The 24,298-nt window shown below is 36.6% G+C and overlaps 1 protein-coding gene across 1 annotated transcript; it reads right to left on the bottom strand.

Annotated features, from left to right (window-relative positions):
* Positions 1-5,431: 5,431 nt before the first annotated feature.
* Positions 5,432-16,364, bottom strand: LOC105278626. The gene is made up of 6 exons (XM_026970758.1): positions 16,331-16,364; positions 16,081-16,268; positions 15,502-15,849; positions 7,052-7,248; positions 6,024-6,946; positions 5,432-5,928 (listed from the first exon to the last, which is right to left on the bottom strand). Exons 1-6 carry the CDS (start codon positions 16,362-16,364, stop codon positions 5,432-5,434), a joined length of 2,187 nt encoding a protein of 728 aa, XP_026826559.1.
* Between the last annotated feature and the right edge of the window lie 7,934 nt (positions 16,365-24,298).

Here is a 24,298-nt window from a genome sequence, read left to right as displayed (position 1 = left end):
GAGTCGCGAGATCGGCGTATAGCGCGTAGTCGCGGAAGCGGTCGGGTAAGGCGGAGTCGCGGGCGCGGGGAGTGCTGCTTAATACGCAGACTTAGCGGGGAGCGTGCTGCTAAACATGCAGACTTAGGCGGAGGCGCTGCTCAACATGCAGACTTAGGCGGAGGCGCTGCTCAACATGCAGACTTAAGCGGAAGCGCTGCTCAACATGCAGGCTCGGACGGAGTGCTGCTCAATACGCAGGCTTAGGAGTGCTGCTCAACGTGCAGATTTAGGCGGAGTGGCTGCTCAGCGTGCAGACTTAGGCAGGCCAGAGTTGGAGAGCTCTGGCCGAGGAATGGTGCCGGTGGTCTTGCGGCTCGCGCTTATATACCCCCGGACCCGTGGTCCGGGGGTCGCGGTGCTCAGTGGGGCAGTGGCGCTCGGTGGGGTCTCGCGTATGGCGTTTCGCGGGGCCGTAGGCGTCGCGAGCGTTAGCTGCCGTGTACGACCGTCGTGGCGTAGCGATAGCTGCGTCACACATTTGAAGATTTCTACGATACGAAATCTTATTGTCCATAATTTTCAAAATCCGTTTCTCTTTTAAAATATTAATTAGGGTAAAGCGGGGTAATTTGAATAATTTCGAACTTTTTAAACAATTTGTTGAAAAATAATAATTTTATCCTTACATTGAACATGTAGCAGGAAACTCATATGTTTAAGGAATATTTATCCAATATATGAAAATTTATTCTTAAAATCTTAAGGCATAATGCCATTATCTGATTTACCCCTACAATGTTAATGAAGAACGATTTTGAGGGGCAATTTGGATATCTTAAGGGGTAATTTGAATAACACCCCTCACGGAAAATAACTTATAGTAACTATTGAAATTATAACTATTGAAAACTATTAGTGCACATTACATTAGTAATTTCGCGCACTGTTGAAATTCGCACTAGTAGTCTACACTAGTAGTCACATTTTAAAAAATTAATTTTCACCTATTTATCAATTAATACACTTTTACTATATTCACTCCTGAGCTTTGCTATTTGATATAATATATGTATACTCTACAAATTTTGTTACTTAAAATTTTCTTCTTACCAAGGGATTCGAACTTGAGTCGTTGAGCGCCGCAGTCTTCATCCTAGTCCACTACGCTATCGAGTATATCTGATGAGCGCGTTTTAAAATCTTGTTATATACAACTTATACGACAGTGTGCTTTTAACGTTATCTCACAGTAGTGTAACGTATCATTCTTCGCCGTTTCGATTAAATTTGTGACAGTAAGAAATATTATTTGTAATAATGTTAAATTTATGGCATGTAAAAGAAGATAAAATTATTTATTTATTCATATAAATCATTCTTAGTATTTGAATCTCTATAGATTCTCGAAAACTAGAAAGATTTGAAGGTTTATCTACAATTTCAACTAAATAATGAATAAAATATAAGAATTAAAGAACAATCAGTTAAACTTGCATATAGCGATAAATAGGATTTTACATACTTGAGGAATAATCAGATTGTGTAACACTCTTCAATGCAGATTTAACAAGACGATGTTTCTGGACGCGTTCGCGAATTTTTTAAGATATAACACGACTTTGTTAAGATATGTACTGATTACAATATACAATTCAGTATACATTTAATGAGTATAATGTTTTCACTAAGATATATATTATAATACCTAACAATAATAATACTATTCGGCAGTGATAAACAACAATATATACACAAGAATATACTGTTGAACACTAGAAGAAATAATGTTCACTATTGGTTAATATTGCAAACTTCTGTACACTATTAGTTCGTATCATTAGTTTGCATTATTAGTTGGCATTATTAGTTGGCATTATTAGTTCGCATTAGTTCACATTATTAAATAATTGGTATACTAGTAGTGTATATCACATTCCAATGATTCCCACTAGTCAATAGTTAAGAACTGTATAGTGGACGCTACTTATTACTAATGCAACACTAATCATTATAATAGTAATTACTGCTTAAAACTATTAGCGTTCAATAGTTACTATTAGAAATGCAATAGTTCTTTTCCGTGAGGGACTGAAAATGAACATTAATATTACAATAAAAACGAAATCTTTTATTTAATATTGTTCTTTAAACATTGAATTATACTTTTCGGATCCAATTGAACATAAATTAGAAAAACACTAAATAGTTATGTTAGTCTCATATAACATTTCAAGTACAACGAACATAAATAAATGTTTTACCATCGATTGTTTAACATTACAATAAAAAAACCTTATATTTATCTATTATGCTTTAAATATAAAATTACATTTTTCAGACAAAATTAGAACAAAAATAGAACAATTAACAAGAGAAAAAAATAATCATGTTAGTGTCATACAGAGTGTCCCATGGGAAATTGCTGAAAGTAAACGATTGGTTCTTCCCTCCGTGACTTCAGAAAGGGTCTTACGGTTAACGGTCGTTCATCTGAGTGTCCGCAGTTTTATTCTGGTTGTGGTAGATGCAAGTTCGTGCGCGTCAAAATGAGTAATCTGACGACGGAAGAAAAGATTTATCTTGTTGAGTGCTTCTTTTCCAGAGGAAAAGTTTATAGCAATGCTTATAGGGGGTTTCGTACTAAATACGGAACACATAAAGTTAAGAGCGAAAACACGCTGAAAAGGTTAGAATTTATTATTTCTTTAAACGTATGCGTTACGTCACTCCATTTTTTGGCAATAAATCTGCATTAAAATAATGTTTTGTGTTATTGTTATCAGAATTATCGATAATTTTATGCAGTATGGAGCTATCCAAGACCGTAGACATGATCTGCCAGGTCCTTCTGTGTCTGTAGCTGCAGAAGAAAACATTGAAGGAAGATATTAAGAAGTATTTTGAAGAGAATCCAAATTCTTCCATTCGGAAAGCTGCCCAAGCTCTTGAAATATCCAAAACAACGTTACACAGGATTTTAAAACATTTCCTGAAAATGCATCCCTATAAAATAACATCGCATCAATTGCTAACCAAACGCGCTATGACGAAACGTGTGGAATTCTGCAAGACGATAAATGGAATGTTTGAAGATGGAGAACTTGATGCAAAATTGATAATTTACACGGACGAAGCACATTTCTGGCTAAATGGCTATGTTAATAAACAAAATTAGATTGTGGGGGTCGGAAAATTCCAACATTTCCCTGGCTAAACCTTTACATCTACAAAAAATAACAGCATGGGCTGCGATCTCGGTAAAAGGAATTTATCTGCAATTCTTCGAATCAACAGTCACTGGTGAAAGTTACAAGTAGCTTCTCGAAACACAATTCTTCCCTCATGCAAAAAAAGAGGCCTGGTCAGAGGATTTCATTTCATGCGGGATGGAGCGACACCACATCGAACCCAGGAGGTCTTCGAAACAATCCATAAAGTTTATGGCAATCGAGTCATCGGTCTGGGATACCCCAAATTTGCCCAGGGGGGGCTAGAATGGCCACCGTACTCGCCGGATTTAAATCCATGTGACTTCTTTCTTTGGGGATACATTAAGGACCATTGTTATGCCGGAAATCCAGAAACAGTGTCAGATTTAGTAGTAGCTATTAAAAAGGTCGTCAGCAACATTAAAGACGACATGTTAGAAAAAGTTTTCACAAGTTTTCGTAAAAGAATTGATTTTTGTACAAATTCAGATGGTGCACACTTTGAAAATATTTATCATTAGCTTACTTGATTATTAGCATATTTTTCATTAATAAAATAAACTGATATACAAACATTTTGCTAAATTTTATTTATACCCATTAAAAACTGCAGACTTTCCTCTTTCCAACGCAATTTTTATTTTTTCAATAACTGCATACGTTTAAAAATGACAGCTGATTAGTTTCAGCAACTTTCCATGGAATACCCTGTATCAAAAACTCATGTACAACGACTACAAATAAACTGTTTTCTCCCTTCGGCTCCAACGCATCGCTCATGATACCATGCTTTGCAGCTCTTTTTACTCCAATTCAGTCGAGTATTATTTTTTTTATAATGTCTCACCATCTGAAATAATGAAATGTGTCTAAAAATAGCTATAATATAAATAGTAGGGAACTGAATGCGTTATCCAAATTGCCCCATAAAGAATTATCCAAATTTCCCTGTACGTCAATATAAAAATATCGTAATACAGTACTACAACAACTCAACAAACTGCGCCATTAGTCAACGTAATGATCGCTAATATATGTGGGAAACAGTTTTAGGTTATATTGTTTTCATAGCTTTTACGTAGATTTCATAAAAGCTTAAGACAGCAGAATATATTCTTATAAACTACAATAAAACAGAATTTCTCTGCCTACCTTGCTTAATGTAAAATGTTTCACAGACCTTCAGATTCACAGATATACTTTGAAACTTATATGAATATCTAGACCACAGTATCTTCTTTGTTGCTAACCTCAAACATTAAACATGGCGTCTTATGTTTCTCTGAAATTCTCGTAAATGCTTACTATTATTCAAATTTCCCCGCTATTCAAATTGCCCCGCTGTACCCTAATGTCACAGTTTCGTCGTATGTCCAAATATCGCGTTTATTTTCCATTTTCACTTTTGTCCGATACCTGTGTCCGTACGATATGTGTGTTGAATAATGAAAGGTTCTGTTCTAAATAACGTAGAGGTTGGCACTACTTACTTTCAATCGTTTCCACTGACGAAACTTCGTATCAGTTCGCTTCTACTTCGGTGCAACTAGTGGATCGAAGCGGGAGTGAAATGAGCACCATCAGTCACGTTTCCATCGCCTTAAATTTGGTTCTACATCGCACTAGGAGCGAATTTAATCCACGGTGGAAACTAGGTCAGTGACCCAAAAAACCCCTTATAGATAAGCTTTCACCAATTTTAGCACAAAACGTTGATTTCGGTCTACCAGTGAACCGGTTAAGTTTAGCGTAATGGTTCGGCTGCGTTTGGGTATGCCGTGCGTGCATCTGTAGTTCTCTGTTAATTAGAATGGTGCACCAAGGTGCAGACATCCCAGATTGTAAAGGGCTCCGTGCAACGGGATGCCTACACCTGGGCAAATGTATTAGCAATTGAGGAAATGGTGGCAAATGTGAAATTAAAAAATATTGTAAACAGTAATTTTTGTAAATTGCCGGCTTGACTTTTTCACTAACTGACCCTGCTGCGAAGAATTTACAATGCACACTTTCAGGTTTGCGTAACTGGTTGTCCTCGACAGAGCGACGTACAGCTGGCCGTGACTGAATACTGGAGTAGGCAGATAAATCCCGACCTTATCCAATGTTTGACCCTGAGACTTGTTAATCGTCATGGAAAAGGCAAGCCTCACAGGAAACTGGCGACGTCGAAAGACAAACGGGATATCGGGATCGACTGGGGCCAAGTCGATTCGAGGGATGAAGCACTGCTGCCCCTTTTACGAACCAGTTATCACTTCCGCGATGATCAGGTTCTTTAGATACTGAACGACAAACCGGGTGCCATTACAGAGGCCACGCTTGGTGTTCAGATTACGCAGCAATATAATAATGGCACCAACTTTAAAATTTAGCTTGTGGGGTGGCATTTCAAGCGGCGTGAGGCTGTTCAAAAATTCGACCGGGTAATTGTTCCTTTCCTGTTCATCGTCGCAATCAACGGAGTCTGTGCTCAGGTAGCAGTGGGCTTCTCCTTCTAAAATGGGGAAAACTTGTTTGTTGATGGCATTCGCGTCTTCGTTTCGGGGACGAAGGATAGCTCTGTTGGAAAAAGTTGAAACTGTGCTGGGGGTGAGTTTGTCTCCGAAAATGTCCGTTACAATAGAGTCTGAGGCAAGTAAATTTGAAGGAATTTCGATGACATCTCTGTCTAGGCCGAAAGAATTGGTTAGTTCGCCGTTACCTAACTGAATTAACCAATGGCTGAACAGGGGATCTAAGGCACGCATGTTGTTTTTAAGTTTGAGTTGTTTGAAATTTTTCCAGAGGGGGCTAATTTTATGCATGCTTCGACAATTGCTGCTTGATGACCATGAGGCACCACGAGCAAACACTGCCGGAAGTCGCCACCAAGCAGAACCACTTTGTCACCGAAGGGTCGCTGGTTACCCATGATGTCCTTCAGCAATTTGTCAACAGTATTCAAAGCGTGACACGGTGCCATAGTTGCTTCGTCCCATATTATCAGCTGCGCTTCCTTGATGAGTGTTGCATCAATCGAAATCAGACGCATGTTGGACGTGAATGTTTCGACCAATGGGATCGGTAACTTAAACTGTGAATGATACGTTCGCCCACCTTTCAGAAGGGTAACGGCGATTCCGGTAGAAGCAACTGGCAGCACCGTGTCGCCCTTTCCTCGCACCACGCTTAGCAGAGTTTTGTACAGATGGGTTTTCCCACTGCCACTTGGGCCATCAAGATAGAAACAATTACCCGGAGAGGAGTCTGTGTAAACCGCAGCCATGACCGAGTCAAACGCGTGCTTCTGTTCCGGATTCAGCGTAGACATAAGACGTTCACCCTCCGTCTCTTCATCTCGCTGAATGAACAGGTCATGGAAACTGTCTAGCATGTTTGTCGGTGGGTTGCGGAGTCCGAAATCCTGACACTTCTTGCCGTGCAAAATATATATTTCTTGAACCTCTCGCAAAGCCAGATTTTCGCAATTCTGGCAGTCGTCCGAATGATCACCATGGCGCTTGCTGAAGTCTTCGACGAATGAGTCGAGGAACGTTACCCATAGCTTAACTGGATCTACAGGACTTCCCATGACGCAGATGTAGGCAAAGAGCTGCCGAAACTGATACGGCATGCTCAGAGCAACTGCATCCGTCAGAGTGTTTTCCCAAACCGAATCGTCCTGGACCAAGTCTCTGCGCTTTGTTGTTTCTTTGAAAGAATCGCATGTTACGCCGTCAAAGGTTCGCAGATCTTCAAACGACGTCGCCTCCCTAACGTGCAAAAGCAGCAAACGTAGGTAGTAACGTTCCTCGTCTTATATGCTTACTGCGTACATTCGACCGATGACATACTCGCCCCCTCGCTTGCGTGCACACCAGTCATCTGTCCGGTTGAAGACGTAATGCTCCGGTATTTCGGTGTAGCTGTACCGCCTGGCACTGATGTCGGATTGATTCAGCTTGAACCAAGCCATCAGAGTGGAATCCCTACACACAGCAGCTTCAACAGCCACAGAAGGGTTGTTTTTGTTGAAATAACCCATCTGATGGTTTATTTCAACAGGATGCCATGTCTATTGTAAGGAAATTTGGGAAGCCCGATCTCTTTATCACCATGACGTGCAATTCAAAGTGGAAAGAGATCGTGGAAAATTTGGAATCGTGGCAGAAAGTGGAGCATCGGCCTGACATAGTTGCCCGAGTTTTTCACCTTAAACTCAAAGAGCTACTCTCAGACATCTGCAAAAAGCATGTTTTGGGTAAAGTCATCGCCCACGTTCTCGTTATTGAGTTTCAAAAACGGGGACTACCGCATGCCCACATGGTTTATTTCCGAATTTATCGACGATGGTAATTGATCGCCTCGTATGCAGAGTTGAGAAATTTTTATTCGAATAACGGATAATAAATAAAATTTTACTCGCATTTGTTTATTCGTTAGTCGTCGATTTTCCTTATTCGTCATCCGAATATATAGTTCTCCATACTATTCGAATGAAGTATTATTCTATTATTTCCTACATTTGTTAATCGATTATTTGTTTATTCGTTATTCACGACCTACGCAACGGCGGCTTGACACTATTTAATGTATATGTGTTATTTTAAAAATATAATCTTATATGTATGTCCTGAGGTAGTTATCGGAACATTTTGTACGACGCAAAGGCAGTTTCCAGGACTTTTGTTGGTTTTCAGGACTGTCCCGAAAAAAATTATTTATCTAATGATAGTTTTCAGGACGTCCTGAAAACTACCTTTGGACATAAAACAGAATTGTCTCGAAATGTACCTTGTGATATATACTGTTTATATATATAAACTCATTTGTATAATGGCTCTTTCCAGGACATGTTAACAAAATTAAGAAATATTTATGTATCAATGTATATATATTATGAGTCACAGTATATATTTCTCAACAAGGAGTTTTACTAACGGTTCTGATTAATATAAGGTTTATATATATATTGGGTCGTCCGGAAAGTTCGTGCCGATTTTTAATAGATGGCGTTGGAACATGTCTGAATATATCAATGTTATTGAAAACATACGATTTATATACATATGCTTAAAGGTGACATTTCAACGCATCTTTAGGAAAAAAGTTGTTTGAGATAAATTGATTCGTGTCAGTTTTGTACTCTTTTGAAGATGGAAGAAAACAAAGAACATTTTAGACACTTGATGCTTTTCTATTACCGGAAAGGCAAAACTGCCTCACAAGCAACAAATTCGATATGTTCTGTTTACGGAGAAGGCGCTTTAGCTGAAAGAACCGTACGTAAGTGGTTCGCTAAGTTTAGAGCTGGTGATTTTAACCTTAAAGACCAAGAACGCTCGGGCAGACCCTCTACTACTGATGATGACCAAATCAAGATACTGATCGAGAATAACCCGCGCTACACGACACGTGAATTAGCAGAGATACTGAAAATTATCGAAAACCACTGTCCGCGATCATGTAGTGAAGCTTGGTTACGTAAGTCGCTATGATGTATGGGTTCCGCATAATTTGGCCGAAAAAATTTAATGGATCGCATTTCCATCTGCGACTCGCTGTACAAACGCAACGAAAACGTACCATTTTTTAAGCAATTAGTGACGGGTGACGAAAAATGGATCATTTACAACAATGTAGAACGAAAAAGATCCTGGGGTAAGCGAAATGAACCAGCATTAACCACTCCGAAAGCCGGCCTTCATCCAAAAAAAGTCATGCTCTGTATCTGGTGGGATTGGAAAGGAATCCTATATTATGAGCTCCTACCACACAACCAAACGATAAATGCAGATAAGTACTGCTCGCAACTGGACGAATTAAAGACAGCGATTCAGGAAAAACGTCCAGAATTAGCTAATAGGAAGGACATCGTGTTCCATCAGGACAATGCCAGACCTCATGTTTCTTTGACTATCCGACAAAAATTGTTGGAGTTTGGCTGGGATGTGCTACCTCACCCACCGTATTCACCAGACATTACACCTTCAGACTTTCACTTATTTAGGTCTTTGCAAAATTCTCTTAGCGGCAAGAACTTCAACTCTTTGATCGACATAAAAAACCACCTTGAGGAGTTTTCGCCGAGAAACCTAAGAAGTTCTGGGAGAATGGAATCTTCCAGTTGCATGAAAGATGGACAAAGGTTGTGAAACAAAACGGTGCATACATAAGTCAATAAATATTTATCGACATAAAAAAATGTTGCCTTTGAATTTTCCTTCAAAATCGGCACGAACTTTCCGGACGACCCAATATTTCTTATTTAATATATTCAAAGTTAAATATTTAAGTCCTGGAAAGTGCCTTTATATTGTTATATATAAACTCATTTGTATAATCCTTTCCAGGACATGTTAACAAAATTAAGAAATTAATATGTATCCATGTATATATAGTATGAGTCACAGTATATACTTCCCAACAAGGATTTTTAGTAACTGTTCTGATAAATATAAGTATTATATGTATATTTCTTATTTAATATATTCAAAGTAAAATATTTAAGTCCTAGAAAGTGTCTTTATATTGTTATATATAAACTCATTTGTATAATCCCTTCCATCACATGTTAACAAAATTAAGAAATTAATATAAATGTATCAATGTATATACAGGGTGTCCCAGACCCCCCGTACCAGCCAAATATCTCGAAAACTGAGAACGGCAGACAAAAATGTTTCAGACAAAAGTTGTATGGTTCTGAGGGGGGAATCTATAACAATATGTTAAATTAATATATGTTAAATTATAAATACGTTAAATTAATCTTACAAGAGAAAGTCTCGACAGTCTCTAATCACTGATTTCAATAAAGTTTTGTGAGTGCGTCGTATTCACTCATACTTATATTTTGCCAGAACAGTAGGACCAAAGCTGTAAACCACTATGTTCGATAAGCACTGGAGAGCGAAATCACGTATACGTGACAGCGGCCAGCAAAGTGTTAACTTCATGACTACTACGTACTAGTACTCATATGTTAATTATTATTTGAGATTATATAAAAGAAGATAATGTATTTTATGTAGGAGGTAGGAATCTCAATGATGATATTTTTATTACAAGAAGCAGTCTATTGAACTAATTGTGAACTGTTCATAATAGACTGAGTTCTTTAGTATTAAATATACAAATCATATGAATGTCCTGGAAGATGCCATTGTATATTATATGGTAGTTGTGAGGACTTAATGAAAATCATACACAATACCTACGTTCTAACCGCTTATCATGATATGAAGTCAATTAATTATATAAATAATGTCGAAATTGATGTTCGGTAATCTATATAACAACGCTTATTTAACCTATTCATTATATTTATCTGTAACGGCTAATTGTGGTGGTCTGACTATCAAGTATCATGAACATTTCAAGCAATTTGATCACTAAACTGTTTCTTGTACTGAAAATATCATCATTGAGATTCCTACATACAATACAATACATATACAATAGATTATCTTCTTTTATATTATCCCAAATAATAATTAACATATGAGAATTAGTACGTAATAGTCATCAAGTTTAACGGCCGCTTTGACGGTCGCTGTCACGTATACGTGATTTTGCTCTCCAACGGTAATCGACCGTATTGTTTTAAGGCTTTGGTCCTACGACTCTGACACTATATAAGTATGAGTAACTACATCACCACCAACAAAACCTCATTGAAATCGGTGATTAGAGACTGCCGAGACTTCCTCTTGTAAGTTTAATTTAACATATTTCTTGTTATAGATGAATTAGCTGCAATAATCGCTGAAACGTGTTAATAGCCATTATTCAGTCCCGAATATTACATTGCAACAGACTCAGTTATTTAGTATTAAATAGTAAAAAGTATTACTGTCCCGAAAGCTGCCATTATATAACGTATGGTAGGTTTGAGGACTTAATGAAAATCATACACAATGTCTGCGTTATGAAAGTTAACAACTTTCATTTCATTTTATAATATGTATCTGTAATGGCTAATTGTTATATGAAGCCTAAATACGAGGGAACGAACATTTATCAAGTAATTCCTTAAATTATTCCTTGCAATGATAATATCATCATTCTAAGTTCTACATATATAGGTTATAAGACGTATTAAGTCCTATTAGCAGTAAGAGAATAATACAATTTGAGATTACATACGGAAAATGATAATGGATTTTCTAAATATACATGAATGTGATGTTGCAACGATGATATTGTTACGAGGAGTAATTAAATGCATTAAAGATTTTATTGTATATAATTTAATGTTACATGTCCTAACAGATTGATCTGCTTAGTAATTAAATGAGAGATGTTAAATATTAACATTAAATTCTAATAAAATATTTAACGCATTACATTATTCCTGGTAATTAGATACCATGTCGCAATTAGCCGGTAGAGATACATATAGTAAATAGATGAAAGAAAAGTTGTTATAGAGATTAGCAAACATTAATTTCGACATTACTTATATAATTAATTGTCTGCATATCATAATGAGCATTTAAAACGTTAATACTGTGTATGATTTTCATTAAGTCCTCAAACCTGCCATATAGTATACAATGGCAGCTTTCGGGACAGTAATATGATTTGTATATTTGATACTAAAGAATTCAGTCTTGCAATGTTATTTTATTATGTGTATGTGTGTGTGTGTGTGTGGTGCGTGGTGGTGGGGGGGGTGGTGCGTGGTGTGGTGTGTGTGTGTGTGTGTGTGTGTGTGTGTGCAGGGTGGCCCATTTTAATTTATACAGTCGATTTTTTAAAAAACTAAAAGAGATACGAAAAAATGTTTCAGACAGACATGTCACGATTTCGAGGGGGACATAAGATGATACCATTGGTTTGACCTTGAATAGTCGTTTGAAGGTCACGCGAAAATCACCTTCAATTTCTTAAATTGAAACCCCAACTTTTTATTGCAGATTCTTATTCTCCGTCGAAAAGTAAGTACCTTTTGTCTGAAACATTTTTCCGAAAAATGTCATCTTATGTCCTTAAAATGATCTTCAAGATGAGTTTTGAGGACATTTTAAGGACATAAGATGACATTTTTCGGAAAAATGTTTCAGACAAAAGTTACTTACTTTTCGATGGAGAATAAGAATCTGCAATAAAAAGTTGGGGTTTCGATTTAAGAAATTGAAGGTGAACTTCGCGTGACCTTCAAACGACTATTCAAGGTCAAACCAATGGTATCATCTTATGTCCCCCTCGAAATCGTGACATGTTTGTCTGAAACATTTTTTCGTATCTCTTTTAGTGTTTTAAAAAATCGACTGTATAAATTAAAATGGGCCACCCTGTATATACATTTACAGAACATCAAAATAATTCTAATAAATTATTACTTTAAAACCAGTACCGTATGTGTGTATGCATTTATTTATTGCGTTTATTTCACATAAACGGTTAGTCAACACACGCACATACGGTATTGGTTTTAAAGTAATAATTTATTACAATTATTTTGAAGTTCTGTAAATATATATATATATATACATATATACATAATACAATTCCATTGCAATAGACTGAATTCTTTATTATCAAATATACAAATCATGGGTAATTATTTACCCTTGGTCACCCTCCACCAATGACCTTGACCTTGACATATGTTGTCAAGATCACCCTCCTGAGTGACCTTCAAGAGGTTTTAGTCGTCGCTCGTTGTTCGTTAAAAAGTTATTAACAAAATAAGTTCAGTAGTTTTGTATGGATTTCCGACTTTTCACACGAAGTAAGGACTTGAATTTGACATATATTACAAACGTCACTCCCGAGAATAGTTAAAGTTATAAAATAGTTAAAGAAACTATTTTATATATCAACGATTCCACTGCTTTAAAAATCATTTCAAGCAGTGGAATCGTTGATATATAGAATAGTTTCTTTAACTATTCTATAACTGTAACTATTCTATATATCAACGATTCTATATATCAACGATTCACTGCTTTAAAAATCATTTCAAACAGTGGAATCGTTGATATATAGAATAGTTTCTTTAACTATTCTCGGGAGTGACGTTTGTAATATATGTCAAATTCAAGTCCTTACTTCGTGTGAAAAGTCGGAAATCCATTCAAAACTACTGAACTTCTTTTGTTAATAACTTTTTAACGAACAACGAGCGACGGCTAAAACCTCTTGAAGGACACTCAGAAGGGTGACCTTGACAACATATGTCAAGGTCAAGGTCAATGGTGGAGGGTGACCAAGGGTAAATAATTACCGAAAAATCTAATTTAAATATTATTTTTTCTGAAAATTAGAAAAATTTGAAAAAAGAGCTTTACGCAGGATCGAGAAAGTGTGCTCCTAATATAAGATACCTCGAGAAATCGGTGTTAAAAGTGCAAAATAAATCAGTATTGCAATTAAAAAACTTTATTAAATAGTTTTATAAAAATACTGCTGCCATAGCCTTCGCCAAATCTTCACGATTCCACTGTTGACGCTTCCTCGTATCTCTAACCTCCATAGTCAGATTCTATAAAAATTAAATACACAAAAATTCGTAATATAAATTTGTATTAACTTTTCTTTAACCTTAAGTAGTATTTTCTTTCTTTTTATTACACTACATAATCTTCATATTCGAGCAATAATTATCTCATATTAAAACAGTTTCATTTGGGTAAATCCCGGTAAAAAATTTTTTATATATCATATAAAACTGTACGTAATTATATAGAAACATATAAAATTATGTATCAAATATGTCCATATATGTCCATATACATACCCCAGTCAGCCAAACCTGCGCGTACAGATTTTTGTCAATGTCTGTTCGACAGAATATGTGAGCAGAGAGGCCACAGATTGGGTACAAAATCCACCCAGTAAGCACACTGTCAGCAGTATGCCGACAGATTGGCAGCAGATTCAATCAGAATAATGCAACAAATCCGGTACCATCTGTGTCCGCATTAAGATTGTGTTCTGCCAGCAGATCCTGCTTATAACATGATCTGACAGCAGATTGGCGGCAGAAACTGAACAGAGCCTGCCGACATAACCTGGCGGCAGATTGGCGGCAGAAATAGAGCAGGATCTGCGCAGTGTAGTTGGAAGCAGATTGGTGACAGAAACCGAACAGAGCCTGCCGACATAACCTGGCGCCAGGTTGACGGCAGAAACCGAACAGAGCCTGCCGACAACCTGGCGGCAGAAATAGACCAGGATCTGCGCAGTGTAGTCAATGTTGAAGATTATACAGATCGATTTATCATGTAAGATGCAACAATTGTCGCGTACATTAACGCCTACGAAGCAGAGCCTATTAAATTGTATTCTACGATAATCAGAACAGTTAGTACCACTATTACGTGGCATAGATACGCGAATAGACGAATTAATATCACGACTATCAGTTGTGCCAGGATATGTCTGTAGGTTCTGTTCGGTTTCTGCCGCCAACTTGGCGCCAGGTTGTGTCGGCAGGCTCTGTTCGGTTTCTGTTGTCAATCTGCTGTCAGATCATGTTAGCAGGATCTGCTGGCAGAACACAATCTTAATGCGGACACAGATGGTACCGGATTTGTTGCATTATTCTAATTGAATCTGCTGCCAATCTGTCGACATACATCTGCTGACAGTTTGCTTACTGGGTTATATTCTTTCATGGGCGGTCATATCTCGCCGCGCGCTTACATTTGGCAGTAGGCCGGCTTAATATGATAACACTGGTCAACAATTTTCGACCATTTTTATGTCAAAAAAGGAATGAGAGGTCATTTCGATAGGATTTTTCCCGTAGATTACGAATCTGAAACCCAAAATGTTCCATCACATCACGTTTTTGAGGAAAATGAGGTCAAATAATTAAAAAAACCTGTTTTTGGCACTTTTTGAACCTCTGTCACAAAGGAACGGGACGTGATAGAATACTCTATGTGGATTTAAATTAAAGCTTGAACTTTAAACTTTAATCTTCAATAACTTCAATAAACGCCAGTAGATGAAATAGAAATGGAAATTTATTTGTGACCAAGCTGGCACTACAATACGACACTGCACAACGTTTCGGCCGTAATCTACGGTCCCTTTTCAAGTGCAATCCTCAACATCGATAAGTCACATTCTATAAAATGAAACCGCATACATAAGTAACAATATTAATTTCAAAGATACATTTAAAATACCAGGATTCACTTGCAGAACATGACCCATCTAACAATAAATTCACAAAGGAGAGACACAGAAGCCACGACAAACCAGACTGATAGCCATCTCGAGGCGATACAGACTGAACACGGAAAGAAAACAAGGTCTCAAAAGTCGAAAAACATACAACCTATGTGTTTTCCACAAAATTGTCACAAACACTAGGCCAGTTCTCGGTGTCCTTCTGCGAGTTGATGGTATATTCATGACGTTTGATAAAAAACATTTCGGCCAACTCTCGCTTTTTAGTATTATTTTCACGGTGCAACACGTCCACACCTGACCAATCGAACTCATGGCCATAGTCCACCCTGTGCTTACTGATAACAGAGTAGTAATCAACATCTTTCTTAACATTCGCCATATGTTCCTTCAACCGGGTCTCGAGGTGTCGCTTGGTTTGGCCAATATAGCACGCGCTGCAATTATTGCAATCGATCTTATATACTACACCGCTTAACAATTTGCTATCCAGTCTATCCTTACCAAGTTTTACAATGTCATCTAGCTTGTTTGAAATCGAAAAAACAGTCCGAACGCCATATTTGTTAAGGCTCTTCTTGATCATTTCACTCACGTTATTAACAAACGGAATCTTTATAAACGTATCTTTGCTAACCTGATTATTCACAGAGGCCGGATGCGCAGTCTCTTTATATTTAATTTCCTTAATTCTTTTTTTAATGTGTTTATTAATAAAACCAGCAGGATAGCAATTGCTAATCAAAATGACACGAACCAAACTCAAGTTAGCGGTATGAAACCGAGAGTCCGACAACAGAACAGCTCTGTCAACCAAACTCTTTACAACACTGATCTTATGTTGAGATGGATGATTAGAGAAGTAGTTCATGTATCGTCCCGAAAATGTCGGTTTCCTATACCCGTTTGTTATAAGCATACCATTGTCCCTAACGACAGTCACATCTAAGCGGTGTAGTGTATAAGATCGATTGCAATAATTGCAGCGCGTGCTATATTGGCCAAACCAAGCGACACCTCGAGACCCGGTTGAAGGAACATATGGCGAATGTTAAGAAAGATGTTGATTACTACTCTGTTATCAGTAAGCACAGGGTGGACTATGGCCATGAGTTCGATTGGTCAGGTGTGGATGTGTTGCACCGTGAAAATAATACTAAAAAGCGAGAGTTGGCCGAAATGTTTTTTATCAAACGTCATGAATATACCATCAACTCGCAGAAGGACACCGAGAACTGGCCTAGTGTTTGTGACAATTTTGTGGAAAACACATAGGTTGTATGTTTTTCGACTTTTGAGACCTTGTTTTCTTTCCGTGTTCAGTCTGTATCGCCTCGAGATGGCTATCAGTCTGGTTTGTCGTGGCTTCTGTGTCTCTCCTTTGTGAATTTATTGTTAGATGGGTCATATTCTGCAAGTGAATCCTGGTATTTTAAATGTATCTTTGAAATTAATATTGTTACTTATGTATGCGGTTTCATTTTATAGAATGTGACTTATCGATGTTGAGGATTGCACTTGAAAAGGGACCGTAGATTACGGCCGAAACGTTGTGCAGTGTCGTATTGTAGTGCCAGCTTGGTCACAAATAAATTTCCATTTCTATTTCATCTACTGGCGTTTATTGAAGTTATTGAAGATTAAAGTTTAAAGTTCAAGCTTTAATTTAAATCCACATAGAGTATTCTATCACGTCCCATTCCTTTGTGACAGAGGTTCAAAAAGTGCCAAAAACAGGTTTTTTTAATTATTTGACCTCATTTTCCTCAAAAACGTGATGTGATGGAACATTTTGGGTTTCAGATTCGTAATCTACGGGAAAAATCCTATCGAAATGACCTCTCATTCCTTTTGTGACAAAATCAGTGTTATCAATGTAATTTTTAATAATTAAGTACTCGATAATTATTGCGAAAATTGCAAAGTGGTACAGAACTTTTCTTTTCAGTTCACTGTGCTTTACCGGCTCACGAGCGTTGGTCCGCTTCATGCTGGACACCCTGTATACACAAACGAAGTCATCATTGTTTCTTCGAACCGCCAACTTCTAAAACACATGTAATTTCTTATCCCTAAAAAACCTTTTTAAAAAAAGAAAAAATATATACGCCAAGTACATAAAAACTCCCAACTTGTCAAAACCCAAAACTAATAAATGTGAAATCAATAATTTACTAGCCAAGTATCTAGAAGCAGTTTGAGTATTTTACCCAAACGTTTTCCATGCATACTCTCTTATCGCATGACGAAATTGAAGTACTTGGCGTGCCCGGATCGTAGTGGTCATATATTCTTGTAAATTTGTACAATATCTTGATTTGTATTGTATCTTGTATCTTCATGATTTTCAATAACGACTCGCAAATGATTTTGTGTCTCTTATAGGTAGGACAGGACGTTTTAATGTGATTCGGGCACGCCAAGTACTTCAAGTCGTCATGCGATAAGAGAGTATCCAGATAGCAGAGATGATCGTTATGAACTCGAGAAGAATTCACCTTTTTGAATTCTTTATGAATTCGCGTAATTTGTTCGAAATGTACTGAAAACGAATTCCTTTCTGATATTTCAGAAAGAATTTCATAAAGGTATAACTTTTGACTTCTTATCGAGTAACTCGAAGGTGTTTTGAAAGAAGTCTTTTTCTATTCATAATAGGTTTGAAAAGAATTCATTTTTGACGCGCTGCGGACAGTTGATCGTCGATGTCGCGCAGCTACGACGCAGAAAATCGTCGGTACTCGGTAGTGATAGAAAATAGCGGTCGTCCTCACTATTTTCTGCTTCCGCGTCGGCATTGTAATATTGTACGTGTTTTCTTGACGGCACAGACAATAAAGGTTTTCGAGAAGAAGAGGTGGTCACAGAGTTTTAAAGTAAAACATTTGGGCAATTCTGCTGAATTAATTTATTGCAAATACTTATTATAACCTTATCGTGTACGTTGCTGATTACATCTTATTCTGATTTCGATTTGTAGGTCTTTGCTCGGGTCCGTTTTTACCAAGCCAGTGTTGTAATAATTGTTCTGAGAACAAGGAGGAACTGATCCGTCGTGACTACACCCCTATAACATTATCTGCAATTGCAAATGTGGCAACAAATTATGTTTGCCGGAAGGTCGCAAATGGAAAACATACTTTGTTGCAATTCTGTTAGCACACTTCCGTCAATATGCAACATTTTCACCGTTCTATTGTCAGATCTGCTCTAATGTTGTCGTCTCAATTTGACTGTGGAATATGTTCGTCAGATTTGGTTCACATTGGAGACCAACTGAGAATACAGTAGGCTCTGGCTTTGGCATTATAGTTCCGCTGACATTAGTTTCTCATTTGGCAACATCCCACAACCAAAATGTTTGCTGGGCACGTTGTCAAAGGTAAGTTTTTTCGATTTTACGTTATCTCGAACTTTTTATGTGCCTGATTAAGCCAGCATCTTCTCTCACATTCACATATCACATATCACAATATAGATAAATAGCAAAGTGGCATCAAATCTTAACATCTTCCCAAGTAGAACAGAAAGTCAAACTGATATCAGTTTGATTTTGTGTTCTACTGTAATGTGTGATATCTCTAACATTAATAAAACATTATTAAACCCTCATTACTGCTTGCTGCTTGGATTAACGTCCATCGATAAAATACTATGTATATTATGTATATTATGATAATGTGGTAGTGTTCAGTAGTGGATGATTGTTTTTTATATTTATTGCATAAAACTATGGTTGACATAGTGCTTTGACAATCATATATATCATCCGAATAACCTTGTAGTATATGCCTAGTTTTAAAAAACAATTTTTAAATTAAAGTATTGATAAATATATAAACCTATATTGAAATATCAGCTTTATTGCTTATTGTTTATTGTTGTTTATTGTTGCACACTGCTTTATGTTTTATCAGTCCATTATAGTCAATTATTTCTTCACGATAAATGTTTTATTGATATGTACTTCCGGATAACAATATTCCTTTTTCAATAACAAGAATCTAACATTTTTCCTATGTTACTTTTGAGATTAAAAAAAGATTGATTTCTAAAAACAATATTAATATTAATTTTAATTGCTTCAATAAATGCTATTTTTCATTTATTATAAATGCAAAAATAACAGACAAATGCACCGAAGAAGGTGAATTTCGAGATCGAATGGTTTTTCTTTCTGATTCTGCACCGCTATGAACTGACCACACTTTTAGAAGTAGAAGTAACGAAGAACATCATATTGGAATTTCATCATTTGAGTCTTTACCTATTGATATGGTTAAACAATTTCCACTTGATTCCCTGCACGTGATATACTTGGGTGTTATGAAATCGCTGTTAATGAGCTGGTTAGATAATCATCGACGTCCGAGGTTTAGTTCACAGACTGTACAAAAATTGTCCGATTCAATACTTATCGTAGCACAATGGGTGCCTAAGGACTTCAACAGAAAACCTCGAAGTTTGCACGAATTATGTCGTTGGAAACATGGTATAAATACAAGGTGAAGCATTGCGCATAATGACGGAACAGAGAACCAATCAGAAATGGTCCAAAACGTTCGGGACAATGGGCTTCGGTAGTTTGGACCACTTCTGATTGGTTGACCCACTGCGCATCCACGAGATTGCTTTACCTTGTATATTTACACCATGGTTGGAAAGGCACTGAATTCCATTTTTTCTTATTTTATCTAGGACCGATTATTTTACAATATTTTCTTCCTAGAGAATATTTAATTCATTTCAACAGTTTACATTGTGCTATACGGATATGATGTGATCATCGAAATTGCTATAAAAACAACGCTTATGCTAAAGATTGCTGATTTATTTTGTACAGCAATTTAAAACACTATATGGGGAGCAGTACGTTACTAGTAACGTTCACTATCTTATTCATTTAAATGAAGATGTATGGTCCATTAGATTCATATAGTACTTTCAAGTTTGAGAATCATATGCAAGTGTTGAAGCGAATGATACGAAAACATGCAAATCCTTTGCAACAAATTCATCGACGCCTAATCGAAAAGCGCAATTGCGATCAGAATCTGAAGAATAAAAAGGAACCGGAGAATTTGAAATATCCTCTACTTAAGAATCCTCTACTTAAGTTGTGTCAAAACTTCCTTTGGGTTGCCACAGCGAACATCGATGTCTAAAATACCACACGTTTGAATTATCGAATAAGAGGCCAGACAACTGTTGCTTCTTGATTGATGGAACTATTGTGATGATTAAACACATTGGATTAATAGAAAATAAGATTGTTATACTTGGAAGTAAATTTCTAAAAAAATACGATATTTCACATTATCCATGTTCATCAAATAATATGAATATGTATGAAGTTGATAATCTGTCATCTTTGCAAATATGGCCCGCACAATGGATAGACCGTAAAGGATTTTTAATGACGATGGAAAATATTACTTACGCTATGGCTCTTTTACAAGATTAACATGAGAGGTCTTGTGGAATAATATTTTGCAGATGCAGTACTTTGTAGTATTTTTCGACGACTTTTGCAATCAAATTGGATGGATTTTAAATCAAACAAAGTTTCTTGGCCTCCAAAACATGTAAAATTTAATAAACATAAAATGCATCTGCTACAGCCAGATGATGACTGGCTTACATACGAATGCCGTAAACGTCTGGGACCTTTCGGTAAGTTTCTCTCTTTTTCTCAATGTTAAATATTTATAAAACTTATACAAATTATAACTAAAAAGTAATATAGTATAATAATCCTTTTCTTCGCCAATAAAAATATACTTCACAAAAATAATAAACTTATATCATTGACCAATATTGGCTGTGCTTTATTATTTAATTACAAAAACGACGTTTCGACCGACGGTTGCGGTCCTTTTCAAGTAGGCTAAATTACAAAAAACAAGCTATTAATTCGGACAATCATAACAACGAGATTTAACAAATTGCAGTCGGCACATACTTGCAGATATCAATATCCATTAATCATTCGCAGAATGTTCACATATAATAATCAATACAAAGGAAATCAGATGAAATTTTTGTCATAATCAATATAGAAGAGGTCGAACAATAGAAAAGCCGGAGTCACACATCTTAAGAAGTCAACAATTCAAATGTGTGTCAAAGATGTCAAAAAATAAATTGCAGATATACATATAATTCCAATAATTCAGTAAAAGTCAAAAACATAATGAGTCGAAATGAGTACATCAAGACGACTGCCAACGGACTACTGAGCTCAGTGTCGAAAAACAAAATATCCTATGTGTTGTGTATGATATTATGGTACAAAGTGGGGAGTTTCTCGGTGTCCTTCTGTTTGTTGATAGAATTGCTATATTTCTTTATGTAAAACATCTCCGCTACCTCTCTTTTTTTAATGTTTCTCTCTTGATGTAAAATAATCGGGTTCAACCAATCAAAGTCATGATTGTAGTCTAAACGATGTTTGCTAACTACTGAGTGTTCAATCGCAACTTTTTTATATCAGCCTTATGTTCATTTATTCGCGTCGTCAAATATCGCTTCGTCTGTCCAACATAACTCGCATCGCAATTCGAACAATTGATCTTATACACGACGTCCGTCTTTCGCGCATCCAACAACACGTCCTTTCCCCTCTTTATTAGGATATCCAGTTTTTTTGGCACAGTGTAACAAACTCTCAAGCCACAACTGTTAAGAAAGACGGGCGTCGTGTATAAGATCAATTGTTCGAATTGCGATGCGAGTTATGTTGGACAGACGAAGCGATATTTGACGACGCGAATAAATGAACATAAGGCTGATATAAAAAAGTTGCGATTGAACACTCAGTAGTTAGCAAACATCGTTTAGACTACAATCATGACTTTGATTGGTTAAACCCGATTATTTTACATCAAGAGAGAAACATTAAAAAAAGAGAGGTAGCGGAGATGTTTTACATAAAGAAATATAGCAATTCTATCAACAAACAGAAGGACACCGAGAAACTCCCCACTTTGTACCATAATATCATACACAACACATAGGATATTTTGTTTTTCGACACTGAGCTCAGTAGTCCGTTGGCAGTCGTCTTGATGTACTCATTTCGACTCATTATGTTTTTGACTTTTACTGACTTATTGGAATTATATGTATATCTGCAATTTATTTTTTGACATCTTTGACACACATTTGAATTGTTGACTTCTTAAGATGTGTGACTCCGGCTTTTCTATTGTTCGACCTCTTCTACAGGGTGTCCCGGGTTTTAACCGACAAACTGCGGGAGCATATTCTACTAGTGGAAATAAGAAAAAATTCTTATATCGAGTTTGCTTAGAAATGCTTTATTACAAAGTTATAAACCAATATTGAAAAGAAATATGAGATAAGTAACAACGGATTTTTTCACAAAAATAAAAATTATCTACGCAATGATTTAGTGACGCATTTCAAAATGTTGTCCTTGCACATCGATACAAGCTAGACATCGACGTAGTACAGAATTTGTTACAGTACGACATTCCTGAAAATTTTGTTGCATCTCAGTAACTAAATTAGTAATTCGTTGCTTTAAATCTTCAAGCGAGATTACTTCTGTACTGTAAACTTTATTTTTTAAAGTTCCCCATAAATAAAAATCAAGAGGCGTTAAATCGGGCGATCTTGGAGGCCAGAAAACCGGTCCTCCTCGACCAATCCACCTATGAGCATAATGTTCATCTAACCAGTTTCTAACTTGTTGAGCATAGTGCGATGGACAACCGTCTAACTGTATCCAGCTGTTTTGGCGAAACTGCAGTGGCACATTTTCCATCAAAATTGGTAAATCGTTTGATAGGAATCTTCGAAAAGATTCTCCGTTCAATCGGTCAGGTAAAAAGAACGGACCAATAAGCCGATCATGAAGCATACCCATCCAAATATTACATCGAAATTCGTGTTGAAAGTTTCTTTGTCTGGTAGTATGTGGATTATTATGAGCTCATACATGGCTATTATGAGAATTGAATATGCCTCGTCTTGTAAAGGTCGCTTTATCTGTCCATAATATCATTGATAAGAAAAGATTGTCCCTTTCTACTGCATTCACATACCAGTTACAAAATTCGACTCGTTTCTGATAATCGATTGGAAGTAATTCTTGTACAGGTGTGTAATGATATGCGAATCTGTCATCAGCACGCAATGTTCTCCAAATAGTGTTTCGTGATATCTGCAGTTGAGCTGAAGCACGTCGAACACTTTGTGTAGGAGTATTATCAAAAAGATTTAAGATTCTTTCCAAGCGTCGTCGGTGTCTTAGAGCTGAACGAACATCATCATATTCATTCATAGGTCGAAATGAACCCAAATTACGTAATTGCAAATGGGTATTACTAAACACAGAACTATCTGGTACTCTCCTGTTAGGAAATCTACGTTGATACTCTCGTACGGCAGCTCGTGCATTTCCGTCACAGAATCCGGTACACGAAATGAATATCAGTGTATTCCTCATTTGAAAACACTTTTGGCATTCTGATAGTAATTGCTAGTTCACACGACGATTGAAATCTAACAGCTACTGTTGTGAAAGTAACAATCATACTGAATCGTTTCAACATAGTGAACATGAATACATGTGAATACACATAACATAAACATCTTCGACCTTCCAAATTCTACACTATGTTCCGTTGTTACTTATCTCATATTTCTTTTCAATATTGGTTTATAACTTTGTAATAAAGCATTTCTAAGCAAACTCGATATAAGAATTTTTTCTTATTTCCACTAGTAGAATATGCTCCCGCAGTTTGTCGGTTAAAACCCGGGACACCCTGTATATTTATTGTGACAAAAATTTCATCTGACTTCCTTTGTATTGATTATTATATGTGAACATTCTGCGAATGATTAATGGATATTGATATCTGCAAGTATGTGCCGACTGCAATTTGTTAAATCTCGTTGTTATGATTGTCCGAATTAATAGCTTGTTTTTTGTAATTTAGCCTACT

This window comes from Ooceraea biroi, chromosome 6 (genome assembly GCF_003672135.1).
Source record: "Ooceraea biroi isolate clonal line C1 chromosome 6, Obir_v5.4, whole genome shotgun sequence".
Lineage (NCBI taxonomy): Eukaryota > Metazoa > Arthropoda > Insecta > Hymenoptera > Formicidae > Ooceraea > Ooceraea biroi.
The sequence above is the reverse complement of the archived record's forward strand: the minus strand, read 5'-3'. Positions and strand labels throughout refer to the sequence as shown.

Coding starts and splice junctions, on each gene's coding strand:
- LOC105278626 (XM_026970758.1), bottom strand. CDS start 16,364: ATGTTCCTTCAACCGGGTCTCGAGGTGTCGCTTG. Junction 15,850..16,080: donor ATACCGCTAACTTGAGTTTG/GTTCGTGTCATT, acceptor ATTTCAAACAAG/CTAGATGACATTGTAAAACT. Junction 5,929..6,023: donor TTTGCTCGTGGTGCCTCATG/GTCATCAAGCAG, acceptor TGCGTGCCTTAG/ATCCCCTGTTCAGCCATTGG.